This window comes from Trichosurus vulpecula, chromosome 3 (assembly GCF_011100635.1).
Source record: "Trichosurus vulpecula isolate mTriVul1 chromosome 3, mTriVul1.pri, whole genome shotgun sequence".
Classification (NCBI taxonomy): domain Eukaryota; kingdom Metazoa; phylum Chordata; class Mammalia; order Diprotodontia; family Phalangeridae; genus Trichosurus; species Trichosurus vulpecula.
In genome coordinates this window covers 200,291,716-200,306,765 of record NC_050575.1, presented here as the reverse complement: position 1 = coordinate 200,306,765, position 15,050 = coordinate 200,291,716, and the positions used below count along the sequence as shown (strand labels likewise).

The 15,050-nt window shown below is 36.1% G+C and overlaps 1 protein-coding gene across 1 annotated transcript in view; it reads left to right on the top strand.

Moving 5' to 3' along the window:
* CSE1L (chromosome segregation 1 like) overlaps positions 1–14,255 on the top strand; it is a 67,972-nt gene extending 53,717 nt beyond the window's left edge. The window contains exons 17-25 of the mRNA XM_036748985.1: positions 777–874; positions 3,657–3,807; positions 3,965–4,173; positions 6,577–6,674; positions 6,785–6,870; positions 8,678–8,759; positions 11,366–11,512; positions 12,254–12,485; positions 13,633–14,255. Of these exons, the coding sequence (XP_036604880.1) occupies positions 777–874; positions 3,657–3,807; positions 3,965–4,173; positions 6,577–6,674; positions 6,785–6,870; positions 8,678–8,759; positions 11,366–11,512; positions 12,254–12,485; positions 13,633–13,722 (1,193 nt within the window). The 3' untranslated portion in view covers positions 13,723–14,255. The remainder of the gene's footprint in view (positions 1–776; positions 875–3,656; positions 3,808–3,964; positions 4,174–6,576; positions 6,675–6,784; positions 6,871–8,677; positions 8,760–11,365; positions 11,513–12,253; positions 12,486–13,632) is intronic.
* Positions 14,256–15,050: the final 795 nt, after the last annotated feature.

Below are 15,050 nucleotides of genomic sequence, written 5' to 3'. Positions count from 1 at the left end.
CTAATGGAACTACTTACTGACTGTGCACTGTCTTTGGGAATGCCTCCTCTGTCACTCTACCATCCAGACTCGGTCACCTAATTTTCTCACTGTGATCTTTGTATGTTGCACTTTTTGTTGAAGGAAATCAATCTGTGAAGCAGTTGCTGCAGCTACACAGGCCGCTGAGAAAACTTAGCTTGGTGTATGAGATACTAACATGTCTCACATAGAAACTGTAACTTTTTATGGGTGTGGCATGTTGTTTCACTTGTTTTGTGGGTTAAATATGATTAGAATTATTAAAAATAAAAGTTTGGGGTAGGGTCTTAGAGTTATTTGTGGTTTTTCACAGGTGTCCTACTCCCTTATCCTTCACGAATGTTGAGGGATAATGCTAAGGTTTTGTCAGATGTGAAATAGATATTTGGAATTTTGTTAACATAATAATAGCTAACATTTATATCACACTTTAAAGTTTCCAGAGATCTGTACTCCAGACATTTTATTTGATACAACAACCCTGAGAAATGGTTGTTGTTGTTATCCTCTTTTTACAAATTAGGAATAGGAGGCAGATAAGGTGAAATAATTTGCCTAGAGTCACGTCGCTAATAAGTGTCTGAGGTCAAAGTTGAACTCAGCTCTTCTTGTTCCAGGCGCAGTGCTCTTGTCACTGTGCCACCCACTAGTCCATTTCACAGTGGGATCAGAGGTGTTTTTTTACGTTAAGCTGTTACGGTTGTGTTCTTGAATTTTGACTAAGCCTGATTTCTTTGTTCCTTTTTCTTTCACAGCTATCATGAGAAGCTTTTCTCTCCTGCAAGAAGCCATAATTCCATATATCCCCACTCTCATCACACAGCTTACGCAGAAGCTGTTAGCAGTTAGTAAGGTAAAGAAGAGAGAGTTCTGAAATACAAATCACACTTCAGTTCTCTGCATCCTCCTTTGTAATAAATTAGACATTGAAGGGAGGGGTATTAGTTCTTTCAGACTTAAGATTTTGCTAAATGGCACCCTATTGGCCAGCAAGATTTCCAAAATTTGATGTTATTTTCAGGGAGTGATAATGGACCCTGCGGAAAATTTGACTCCATGTGCAATAGACATCTTTGTGAATAATAACTGCTTAGAAAATCTTAATTCTTTTTATAATCAAATCTTTATTTAGAAACTTTATCATTCACTATATTTTCATTTAATGTTACAGCTAGAAAAAAATTTTTATAATGTAAAGCTCCCAGTAAAACTAGTGTTTTAGGCTTTTGCCCTGTCTTCAGAAACTTAGTTTGTCAAGAAAATTTGTCAGTGAGTCTATATTCTTCCTTTACTCCTATGTCATACTCCTTACATCTTTTTAGAAGTAGTTCTCAAACAGTTTGTAAGCAGTTGCTTTTATATTTAAATTTATATTTATATTATATATAATATTATATTTATATTTAAATACATAGGATAACTTATTAGATTAAAAACTGGTCGTTTTTTCATAGTTGACAGTTTCCCTTTTTGGTATCCATTCCTAGCTACTACATGAAAAGGTGTGGTTTAGTATTTCTGCTGCTTAATTTTGATTGGGTGGTATAATACTTATTTAAGTCAATAAGTAATCTCTGATGTCTTTTCTGGCTCTAAAATTAACTGATCATATAGTTACTTTCCTACATATGCTGAAAAGGTTTTTGTGTAGAAGAATAGTAATACTGTACTCTGCATTCTAGATGCAGAAAAGTCTCAGGAACAATTTATAAAAAATTTTCATTATTCTGATCGAAATGTTTGGCTTGAAGAATGAAATGTCCATAATCATCCCTCAAGTCCCCAGACATCTTTTGACACAAGACATTTTAAATTAACATAGAAACTTTGAACAAAGAAAATCTCTTATGAAAAAGCATTATTACTTAATTTAGGGTTAACATTTAACAGAAAAGGCAGTCACTTGATCTTTTTGGCACACCCTTGGAAAGTCAGTTTCCTAAAATCACTGAGTCTGACTTTGAGCACTCTTCTCAAGAGTTTCTCCCAACTGGTAATTGAAATAATCAAGAGACTTCCTTTCTTCCTTTTAGTTTATTATACTCTAATTCTCTTGAATAGATCAGTCCCTGGCTCTAATAGCTGAGTGAAGATTCCCTGTGGTTGATTTATAGACGGGGGAAGTTAGTCATGATTTCTGATTTGATATTTAAAGCAAGACTGATAAGGGTTTCTTTTTCAGTTTAAAGGCTTCAGGCCAGGATAATATTTTGAATTCTTTCTTAAAGGGTGAAGAAGGGCCTTTGCTTCCACCTTACTTTTGCTTTTGCAAATATTTTTGTTTTGCAATAGTATAAAAAATGCACAAGAATTCCTAGTGTAAATGAATTTTATGTTTACCTATATAAAACCTAAATTTGAAAATTTCCTTTATTGGCTCTCTCTTTACTATGAAATAATACAAATATGGAAGTATGGTAAAGTACAAAGAGCCATGTCTATATTGTGTAGTTCCAATATCCTCTTCCTTTGCTAAATCATCACAGCTAGAGTTCAGTTCTGGGAGTCACATTTTCAGGAAGACCTTGACAAGCTGGACTATGTCCAGAGGAGATATGCTAGAATAATGTGGAGTCTGGTGGCCATGCTACATGAAGATCATTTGAAGATAGTGGGAACATAATACAACTTTGAGGGTTGCCCTGTGGAAGAGCAATTATGCTTGTTTTGCTTGGCTCCACAAGGAAGAACTAGAAACATTGTAGGGAAGTGTAGTTCATTTCAATGTAAAGAATAACTGTCTAACAATTAGAATTAACTTTGAGAGGTGATGGATTCTCCTTTACTAGAGGTTTTCATTTGGTAGTTGGATACCAGTTAGGGACGTTGTCACTGGAATTCTTTTTCAGATAGATTCCTTTGGCATATCCAGTCTCAGACTGATTCTGAATTCTGCCTCTGCTGTGCAATGTTGCCTCCCTTCAAACCTCAGTTTTCTTGTCCGTAAAAATATTTATATAACTGTTGCCCCAAAGGGCTTTGTTGTTTTTTTTTTTTAATTTATTTTTTATTTTTAGTTTACAACACTCAGTACCACAAGTTTTGGGGTTCCAAATTTTCTCTCCCTCCCTCTACTCCTGCCTGCCCCCCAAGATGGCATGTAATCTATAATCTAGGTTCTACATTTACCTTCCCATTGAACTTATTTACATAATGGTCCAGTTGTAAAGAAGAATTATAACCAATGGAATGAATCATGAGAAAGAAGAAACAACCAAAAAAGAAAGGAAAAAAAGAGAGAGAGCTTACAGATTGAGTTTGCCACAATCTGCATTCAGACTCCACAGTTCTTTCTCTGGATATACATAGCTTTTTCCATCATGAGTCTTTTGGAGCTGTTTTTGAACCTTGCATTGATGAGAGGAGCCAAATCTATCAAAGTTAGTCATGACAGATACCGTGTATCTGTAACCATTTATAATAATCTCCTTGTTCTGTTCCTCTCAACTGAACATCAGTTCATATAAATTGTTCCAGGTTGTAATGAAATCTGTGAGCTGTAAAACACTGTGTAATTTGGGCCATTATTATAAAGTGAAAAGGGCATTTTATCCCAAAATTTTATCAGCACTTTAAGATAGCTACCTAAGTACCAACTATCAAGTAATTTGCATGGGTTTTATTTTCTATTTCAGAACCCAAGCAAACCTCACTTTAATCATTACATGTTTGAGGCAATATGTTTATCTATAAGGATAACTTGCAAAGCCAACCCTGCTGCTGTTGTAAACTTTGAAGAGGCTTTGTTTATGGTATTTACAGAAATTCTGCAGAATGATGTACAAGGTAAGCTAGTGGATGGTCCTCTGTTGCTGAACAAGGGAATAAGAATGATGGTTGTAAATTGTAGCAGGGATAAACATAAGGGGTACACATCTATCTGTATGATGTGATTGTTAGTTACGTTGATTCTAAAGTGAATATTTTTTCTTCCATCGAATAGAATTTATTCCATATGTGTTTCAAGTGATGTCTTTGCTTCTGGAAACACACAAAAATGGCATTCCATCTTCCTACATGGCCTTGTTTCCTCACCTTCTCCAGCCAGTGCTATGGGAAAGAGCAGGAAACATTCCTCCTCTGGTGAGGCTCCTCCAGGCATTTTTAGAAAAAGGTTCAAATACAATCGCAAGTGCTGCAGCAGATAAAATTGTAAGTTGGATTAATTTTGACTCCTAATTATAATTTTTTTGAGTGACAATTTTTTTATTAGATTTTTTATTTTCAGTTTACAACACTTAGTTCTACATGTTCTTGAGTTTCAAATTTTCTTCCCCTCCCTCCTCCCCGCCAAAGCGGCATGCAGTCCAATATAGATTCTACATAAACCTTCGCATTAAACTTATTTACACAATAGTCAAGTTGCAAAGAAGAATTATGACCAATGGAATGAGTCACGAGAGAGAAGAAACAAAACCAAAACGGAAGAGAAAAAAAAAAAAGAGAGCAAATAGTTGCCTTAGTCTGCATTCAGACTCCACAGTTCTTTCTCTGGACATAGCCAGCTCTCTCCATCATGAGTGCTTTGGAGCTGTCTTTGAGTCTTGTATTGCTGAGGAGAGCCAAGTCTGTCAAAATTAGTCTTCACAGAATCAATATGCCTGTGGTTGTGTACAGTGTTCTCCTGGTTCTGCTCCCCTCAGCATCATATCATGTAGCTCTTTCCAGGTTATTATGAAGTCTGTGTCTTCCCCATTTCTTATAGCACAATAGTATTCCATTACATTCATATACCACAACTTGTTCAACCATTCCTCAGTTGATGGGCATCCCCTTGATTTCCAGTTCTTTGCTACCACAAAAAGAGCTGCTGTAAATATTTTTGTACGTACAGTGTGATCTCTTTGGGATATAGCCCTAGGAGTGGTATTGCTGGGTCAAAGGGTATGAATAATTTTATAGCCCTTTGGGCATAGTTCCAATTTGCTCTCCAAAATGACTGGATCTGTTCACAACTCCACCTACAATGTATTAGTGTTCCAATTTTCCCACATCCTCTCCAGCATTTATCATTTTCCTGTTTTGTCATGTTAGCTAATTTGGCAGGAGAGATGTGGTCCCTAAGAGTTGTTTTGATTTGCATTTCTCTAATCAGTAGTAACTTAGAGCATTTTTTCATATGGCTATAGATACCTTTAATTTCTTCCTCTGAAAACTGCCTGTTCATATCTCAATTGGGGAATGGCTTTTATTCCTATAAATTTGGCTCAGTTCCCTGTATATGTTAGATATGAGGTCTTTATCGGAGACATTGGCTGTAAAAATTGTTAGCTAGCTTTATGAAGATAATTAAAGTATGTTTTTATTTTTTCCTAAGATGAATTATATTGAATCAATTAATAGATGATGTCATTATAGGCTCTTGTTTCTCCTGCTTTAAAATTAGTTCAGTAATACTTGAATTATTTGCTTCAAGGATGTTGTGAGGAAAGTGCTTTGTCATATTTTAAACACTATAGATATTTGAGTTATTTCTATCTGGATTATTAAAATATGTACACTCCTGACACCTGAAAAGTTAGTAATGTGAGATCTCTACTTTGGAAAGTGGGGTCATAAAAAAATAGCCTTAGCAGCTGTACTTGCTGTCAGAGGAGCTGAGTTTTGAATCCTGGCTTTTCTAAGTACTTACTGACTGATCTTGTAAGAATGACTTAATGTCTTTGAGCTTCAGGTTTATCACCACATAGGTGACCTCTAAGGTCCCTTCAAGTTCTGTGTGTTTAATCCCATGAGAAAATCATTTACAAAAATAGTTTTGACCTTCCCAGCCAGACCTTTTTTTTTTTAATGAAGTTATTGCCTATTAGCTTAAAGGGCTTAGAGTTTCACAGCCTTTTTTCTTCCTTATCCATGCTCTTTAGGTATGGAAATGGTACCATATAGTGACATGTAGTGGAAAGAACATCATACATGGAACCAGAAAACTTAGGTTAGAGGCACTTACTAGCAATGTGATGGTGGGCAAGTCGCTTAACCTCTCTGACTGTTTCCACTTTGGTGAAATGGGGATAAAAGTACTTCTGCTATCTGCAGGGTCATTGTAAATTTAGTAAATGCTTTGTTAATTGTAAGACAGTAAGTAATTATGAAGAGTTACTAAGATAAGTTAGTAAGCAGCAGGAAAGTCTTTGAATTTAACTGATTTTCCCAGTGGGATATACAATGTGACAGATGTCAAAGATGGATCTTCTGATGAAAAGATTGGAGGCCATGTGACAAAGAATTGCTTATTGGGAGGTTGGATACTCCATGACTTGAGCCTGTGGTTCTAGCTATTGGCACAGTTCAGGTCTTTGAAGGATCTCTGGCCTCGTGATGGGAGGTGTGACAGATTCCACTTACAATGGTGATTTCATTCAGGATTATCTTTTTTTTAAAGACCTCAGAAGCATATTCAATACAGTATTTTCATTGCATTTGAAAGACAGAACCTAATATTAAAGTTGCCTTTTTTAAGATGTTGGTGAAATGTTTAACTGTTTTGTGTAGAACAGAGAAGTGATTTTTCCCTGAGCTGCTTTATTTAATTATGACCATTTTTTTTTCTTACAGCCTGGATTGCTAGGTGTTTTCCAGAAGCTTATTGCTTCTAAAGCAAATGATCACCAAGGTTTCTTTCTTCTGAATAGTATTATTGAGCACATGCCTCCGTGAGTATGATGAGTACAGTTCTGTTTGTGTTTGATCACTTCTCCACTTGTGTGTTAAGTAAGATAATAAAGCTGTTTCAATAATGTCATACTTTCATTCTATTCCCTAGGGAGTCAGTTGACCAGTACAGAAAGCAAATCTTCATTCTGCTGTTCCAAAGACTTCAGAATTCCAAAACCACCAAGTTTATCAAGAGTAAGTGAAGAGAGAGCAGTAGATATTTTGGTGATGTATAGGAATTTTTGTTTAAAAAAATAAGGTAGAAACATTACTAGAAATCTTGATCATAAATAATCTTATTTACTAAACACATACACATGAACTCTGTGCTTCATGTGATGTGAATTCTTAGATAAATCATTAAAAATTCCTTCCTGTTGGACAACTTGTAGTCCTGTGAATAGGTTTCTGTGAGAAAATTGTTATTCTAACTATTCATTATTTTAAAAATAAAATACTATATTTTCTCATTAAAACTTTTATTTTTTTTTCTCTACTTCACAAACATCAAACATAAAATTTCATCAACGCAGAACAGGAAAAGAGGATTATTTACAAAATCACAAACTTTTAAAGAACTCATATTTAATTATATAAAAATATTTGTTTTCCTCTTTATTTTGCATAAAATTTTTCCTGTTTTCCTTTATCCCTCCGACCCAGTTTTTAATGGATTCATTGATATCATATGAGGGATATAGCATTGATCTTGGCATCAGAAGGCCTACTTTCAGATTTCAGTTCTCAGCCCTACCATTTCCATAATAGTGAGCAAATCCCTCCACCTCTCCAAATCTCAGTTTCCCTCAGACCTAAAAAAGTTCTGTTATCACTCAGCTGTTAGCATTTGGAGGAAAGTATTTTGTAATTCTTAGAGGGTTGTATAAATAGGAGGCTATTGGAGATATGGCCAAGAATGTTCCATGGACAAATTAGTTAGGGAAACAATAGCTTATAATAGATATTTTAAAAATATTTTGGCTTCCATTATTTACATTGGCAAGAGAATCCCAGAAGAGGAACAGATTGTAGTTATTAAAAAAACCAAAACGCTTTCTTGTTTTTTTTTTTTAATTAAGATTAAAAATTCTTTTTCTTATAAAATTAATGTAATTAATTTTCTCATCAGAATCACTATTCAACCTCCCCCTTATAACAAAAGCCTTTCCTTATAACAAGTATAGTCAAGCAAAACAGATTTGTATATTGGCCATGTTTCAAAAGTGTATTGTTCTGAATCTTGGTAGTTTGGGGCCTGGTGATTATGTATCTGTTTTTTAGTAGTTACGTAGAACTCAGAGTAGATTTTCCCATAGAAATAGTATTAAACCCAGCGGTTAGGTTACCAAGCCAGCCACAGAGCCTTTTTATAGTTAACAGACCTGAAGTAGTAATATTATTTCAATAGTATTTGACTTTTGTAACATTTTGTTTCCATGGGAGAATAAATAGTGTGAACTCTGGGCACTGGAATACATGTGACCATAATGGTGGCTCTAGGCAGCCATATGGTAGTGGGAAGTGCTTTGTAGGCAAAGGCCCTAGACTTAGAACCTGGCCCTCTTCTCTGTGATCTAGGCGACTTAACCCTTCCAGGCCTTGGCTTCCATATTTTACAGAATAAGGGAGTTGTATTAGTTGATATCATAAGGTATTTTCTAGCCTGACACATTTTATATCTTCTTTTGGGGTTCAGTTTCTTGATATGTAAAATAAAGGAGTTTGACTAGATGAGCCCTATGAGCCTGTGGATTCCCCAGGTCAGTTATGGAAATCGAGGTCTCATATGTAATAGGTTTTGAATTTGGAATGACTAGCAGACATCTGCAGCATGGAATACCACTGTTAGGTGAGCAGTTAGTGCTGCTGTACTTTGGCCAAGGTGTCATTGAAGTTTCAGATGACTTTTGTGTATTTCTAGACAAATTTCTACATTCTCTTCTCCCTCCTCACTATGAGCAAATCTAAAATCATTACCATTAAACATTTTTTTTCTCAACAGGTTTCTTAGTCTTTATTAATTTATACTGCATAAAATATGGGGCACTAGCACTTCAAGAGATCTTTGACAGCATACAGCCAAAGTAAGTAAAATTGTTTATTTAACATTCAGTGTATTTTGAATTTTATATTCAAAAGTTTCTAACCAGTCTGTTCTTTAGGTTTTATATGATTTGTTAGCCCTCACATCTGTGTTCTAGTTGTGACTACCTTCTACTACCTCCCATCGAGTATCAGAGTATAACAGAAATTAAGACTTTTGAAAGATCCCATCTAAGTAGTTTCTTATGACAGTTAAATCACAAGCCAACACCCTATCCCTCCCTAAGGATTATTGCCTCAATTGAGTAGGGTTGATCATGAGAATGTGCAGTGCCAAATGCCTTTAGTTATTGGGTCATCATCCTTTTTGACCTGTGTAACATTTTACTCTGTCAGTCACTTTCTACTTTCTAGTTGTTCATGTCATTCCTCTCTCCTTGTTCTCTTGTCTTTTTGATCACCCCTTGGTCTCCCTTACTTACTAATTTTTCATGTCACACTCACTAGCCATGAGTATCCCCTAATGCTCTGGCCAAGCCCCCTTCTCTTTCTGCTCTATGCTATAGCTCTTGCCGATTTCATCAGATCCCATGGATTCAGTTGTAATCTCTGCCATTAGTGAGTCAACAAGCCTGTGTTAAGTACTTTAAATGTTCTGGGGACTGTACTAAGCAGTGAAGATACAATGGACATTCAGAACAGTCTTAGTGTCTCTGCTGAACTAGTCGTGCCTCACCAGCTGCTTTTTAGATATCTTTTACTGAGTGCCTTGTATGTTTCTCAAATTCAACATGTCCAAAACAGGACTCAGTATGTTTTCCCTTAAAATCTCCTGCTCTTCAGACTTATACAAAAGTCTAGGCTACCCCTGTCCTCTCAAACATCATGGCTTTCACCCTCCTCATTCCATTCCAGTCCATTCCTCACTCATTCATCGTTCAGTCTGCTTCCAAGTCTTATTTTTTTTTCACAGCCTTCTCATATGCATCCCCTTCTCTCCCCTCATACAGCCACTACTATAGATCAAATTCATGTTCCCCTTTCACTTAGACAGTCGCAGCAGCCTTCTGCTTGGCCTCCTTGCCAGGTTTCTTTCCACTCCAGTCCCTCTTCTGCTCAGCTAACAAAGTACTTTTTCTGAAGTATGGATCTTACTAGAATTCCTCGCTGGCCCTCCCCACTTCCCATTCAGAAGTAAACTGCAGTGGCTCCCAGTTATCCAGGAGCAACCATTAGTCATCTGGCATTTATACTCTATAATCTGCCCTGATCTTCAGTCTTGCGTTGTATTCCCTTCCACTCACTCTACATGATCTGACTGTATATGCTGTCCTTATCCTCACACTGCATCTCCTGGCTGTCTCCTATGCCTAGGATGTTTTGCTCCCTCACTCTTGCCTTTTATTTTCACTAGGTTCCTTCAAGACTCACTTCAAATCCCACCTTCTTGAAGAAATCTTTCCTGATTCCCCTGCTTCTGGGGCTTCCCCCTCTGAGATTACCATCTATTCTGTACATATGTGGACCTAGTTAATTACATGTTATCTTCCCTAGTAGAATGTGGGCTTCCTAAAGGTAGGGACTGTATCATGAAAGTCTTTGTTTGTATCTCCAGTGCTTGATACAATTCCTGGAACATAGTAGGCATTTAGTAAATGCTTGTTGACTGACTGCCTGACAGCAAGGCTTCTTATATTTTCCTTTTCTCTGGTGTCTACATGCATCATCTCCTTATACCACCTCTCCTTATGATAAATACCATTCCTCTTAAAGCCACTTGTTCATATAATTGGAAGTGGGGAGTGGGGGTGAGGAGGCTATATGTATAACCCCCCCCCCCCAAATACTCATGTTAAGCCTTAATGTTATTCATGGTAGATTTTCCACTTAGACATCCATCCTCTCCCACACTCCATTCCAACATCTTTTTGGATTTTAGCTTCTTGTATTTCTTAGCTGTAGCCATCATTCTTATCATCTTTGTCCTTTTTTCCTTTACCTGAGTTTTCACATAATTTCACTTCTTAGATTGTTATCATTACATCAATGCAAGGGTTAGCAGGAGAATAGGAGACTAGTTTTTGCAGTTTCTCTAAAACTAGCAGATACATTTTGTAGGGCTTTTGCATCCTGGGGCTTGCTCACCAGTTTGACACCTTTGCTGCCAGAATTTGATTTCTACAGTGTTTTTGGAGATGTGTTATAAGCAAGATATGTCCTATAAGAAATTCTCCTGGTGCCCCAGTTATTTCTTCATCTCATTTTATTAAGGTGTTAGAATTTCATGTTTATCTCCAATTAGATTCCCCTACAAAGCCAGTGGTGCAATTTAAGTCATAGAGTGAGTTGGACTGTGATAAAAATTACATTAATACTTTTGAAAAATTACTTTGTCAAAGAGGCCTGATTTATACTGATTGTTATTTTCAAATATTGGTGTTGACTGGCTGAAGATGACCTTTTGGTCTTTTAATTACGGCTAAAATTGCAGGAGGTGAAAACCTCTATTCTTCTTGGTGGTAGAAAGAATAATTTTGGACTTTTTTCTCTTACTTTCAATACTTTCACCAAAAAAGCATTTTGCGTTATTTTTTCATCTTTGTATTCCACTTTAATACTGATGCAGAGTGAATCTTTATTTTAACAGAATGTTCGGAATGGTCTTGGAGAAAATTATTATTCCTGAAATACAGAAAGTTTCTGGACAAGTAGAAAAGAAGATCTGTGCTGTTGGCATAACTAAATTACTAACAGAATGTCCTCCAATGATGGATACTGAGTACACAAAGCTTTGGTAAGCACAGAGATTTAAATGTATTTTCATTATTACCTCTACACATCTTTATGATCATAAAATTGCTTAGCTAAAAGTTTTGGAAGGAACTCCAAATTGCAATTCAAGAGACCAGATTTCTACATCCCTACTTTGCTACTAATTTGCTCTGTGATCTTGGGAAAGTCATTTTTCTCAAGGTCTTAAGTTTCATCATCTGTGAAATGATGGCATCAAATTAAGTGATTAAAATTCACCAATCATTTCTGAATTGCCTTCCATGAGACATTGAGGAGGTAATACAGCCCTGTTCAATTGTCCAAGTGTTTGTGACCCCATTTGGGGTTTTCTTGGCAAAGATACTGGAGTAGTTTCTAATTTCCTTCTCTAGCTCATTTTACAGATGAGCAACTTGAGGCAAACAGGGTTAAGTTACTTGCCCAGGGTCACATAGATTGTAAGTGCCTGAGGCCAGGTTTGAACTGAGGAAAATGAGTCTTCTTGATTCCAGTCCCAGTACTCTATACAATGTACCACCTAGCTGCCCATATACAACCATGCATATCAATAAAATCTAATCTCCTCTTATGAGAGTCTTCCCTAGGAGTATGTTTTATGTCTTTTCCAGCTCTCAGTTTATTTTATTCTGATTTTCAGAGGAATTGTTAATACTCAATGTTAATTTGTATTTTCCAATTTTTTGTTTAAGTCTGCCCTTCATTCGATGATCCTTTCTTTACTTTCTTCCATTTTCTCCTCCAGGACACCTTTATTGCAGTCTCTGATTGGGCTTTTTGAATTACCTGAAGATGATACAATCCCTGATGAAGAACATTTTATTGATATTGAAGATACACCAGGCTACCAGACTGCTTTCTCTCAGCTTGCCTTTGCTGGCAAAAAAGAACATGATCCTGTAGGTCAATTGGTGAATAATCCCAAAATCCACCTGGCACAGTCTCTTCATAAATTGTCTACTGCATGTCCAGGAAGGGTAGGTATCACTTTTTTGTGAAAAGACAAAAATATAGGTGAAACAGTCTTTTGGGTGACTGATAGAGAAATTTATTTGATTTCCTGTTTTATTGGCCACTGAAATAGCACCCAACTAAAAATTTATTTTCTTAATGCCAAATAATCTTGGTTGTCTATTTACAATGCAGTTCACCAAATTTATTTTTGTAGAATTAGAAGGGAACAGAGCTCTTTTTTTCCCCCATAGATCTGATTGAGGATGCTATTTTCAACGATTTTATAAAGGAGATCTTTTGGGAAAGAGGATAAACTCCTGAATTATTTGGTTTTATATATATTTCCTCCTGGTACAAACTGAAGTTGTTAATCTGGAAATAGAAAAGCTCTCAATATTCTATCTGAAATATAGTCAGCTGTCACATATTCACCATCAAATTTATGGACAGAGAAGAAACTCCTCAAGATTTTGAACTATAATTCCATTCCAGTAGTCTTTAGTTGCACTTTCCTTAAACTGATCTGGTTTGTTTCTTTTTCTTTTTTTTTTTTCTTTATACCCTGATAGAACTCTTCTATGCTAATGAGAAAGAAGTATTGGCAAGTGATTAAAGCTTGCACAGAAGTAGTGCATTCTACTCAAGTGCTCAGGGTGAACATCTGGATGTTTACACACACGCACAAACTCATACTTTCTCTCTCTGTCTTTCTCTCTCCTGGTTGTTTCATGACTTAATTAATTTCATGACACATCATACTGCTACTCTCCAGGATGCATTTTTGTGGATGTTTATTTGTGATGTCAGATCTCTGACTATTTCTTGGATTACCTCAAGACCCTAATATATGTATATCATAGAACACAACCTTAGGCAAAATGATGTTAGTTTTGGGTACAGCTAGTACCATTGGAAAGCTGTCTGGTTGATAGTAAGGAGAACCTTACCATCAGAGGAGATGATATATAACCTTCTAGGGAGTTGATGCGTGGGTCTTTCAGTTACTAGCTAATCCGCTGACCTCTCATTTTACATTTCTTTTGGTAGCCAAAGAGTGACTTTACCACCAGGTTTTTTGATGCTATTCATTAATGATATTAATATGAAATAATATTAGAACAGATTATAGTAGTCTACAATGAAATTCTCCTGCTTTTTTTGTTTTTGAAGGTTCCTTCAATGGTGAGCACTAGCCTGAATGCAGAAGCATTACAGTATCTCCAGGGATATCTCCAAGCAGCAAGTGTAACGCTGCTCTGAACTTCATTTATTTGATGGGCAACAATTCAATCGGGGTTTCCTATTATAAAAGGATATTGACTTCTGAGCAGAGCTTCGATAAACCGATGCAAGCGTCTCCTTTTGGAAATTATCCCAGAATCCATCTTGTAAAAGATATTAAATGTTACTTAAAGCAGAACTTGAACAAATTAGGTGGTTTATGTGATCATAGGTAAGGGAGGTGGGTGACTTTCCATTCCCAATTTGCAGCTTTCAAAGGGAATATTAGTAGCAGTTCATTATTTGGGATTGATTTTGAGATCCACATTTGCTGTGTTTGGATAACCTTTTAACTTTTCTGGAGAGTACTGCTGTAGAGACTCATATTCTGTCACTAAATGCCTTTTCCTTTTTGATGCTTTTGTCATTTGGTATTTTCTTTCTGTGTGTCTTTCCTCTAGCTTTTTCTTTTATTTAAAATGTGGATAAATATTGCTTGTGTAAATTGCCAAGCAGTGCAAAGTGAATGGTTTTAAATGTGTAGTCAGCAATAAAGAAAACTCTAAACTCTATTACAGAATAGCTGAAGGATAGGTTTACTAATGGTCTTTGGGTGTTTGGTCTTTTTATAACTGGTCCCTTGGAGGAAAAAAAATTACCTTGAGGCATTCATCATCTGGTTACCTTACTATCTTCTCGCCTCTCCATCTCTAAAGGAGAATTGACAGTCTAAATATTGTGAAAAACAGTGGAGCTGTTTCAAGCAGTTCTTGTACCTTGGCCACAATAACACTGAAGAAGAGGATATGTTACTTTGCAAAGGCTGAGTGATTATTTTTCCTCAGTTTCCCTGTTTGCAAATTGAGATTAATGCTTTCCTATCTCAACCTTATAAGGATGCTGTGAGAATTTCTCCATGTCTTTTAAATGATTTTGACTCCTTCATTGCCCTATTTGTAGATACTAAGGTGGTTTTTTCCCCTTTATATTCATTTTTAGGATTTGAAGTCATTTTGGGATTGTGGTCTTTTCCTGCCTTGTGTTTTGATCAATGGATATAACTTGATTTTTATGGACTTAGTGTTTACTACAATAGAATTTTCTGGAGTTGATATATTAGAAGATAATCTCTCCCCCTCCTTTCTGTTCCCACTTTGGCGATCGCTCTGGGTTCTTATGGGCATGCCCAAAAAGGAAATAAGTTTAGTTTCATCTTAACAAGAGATAATATTGACAACAGTGTTTAAAGTGAGCAAGACTTGAACCTCTCTGTGTTTGACTATTAAAGTGTCCTGTGGCTTCCATTAAGGGAACAAAACTTAAAAGATTTTCAACATTTGTCCTATGGTCCTTTTAACTGAATTATG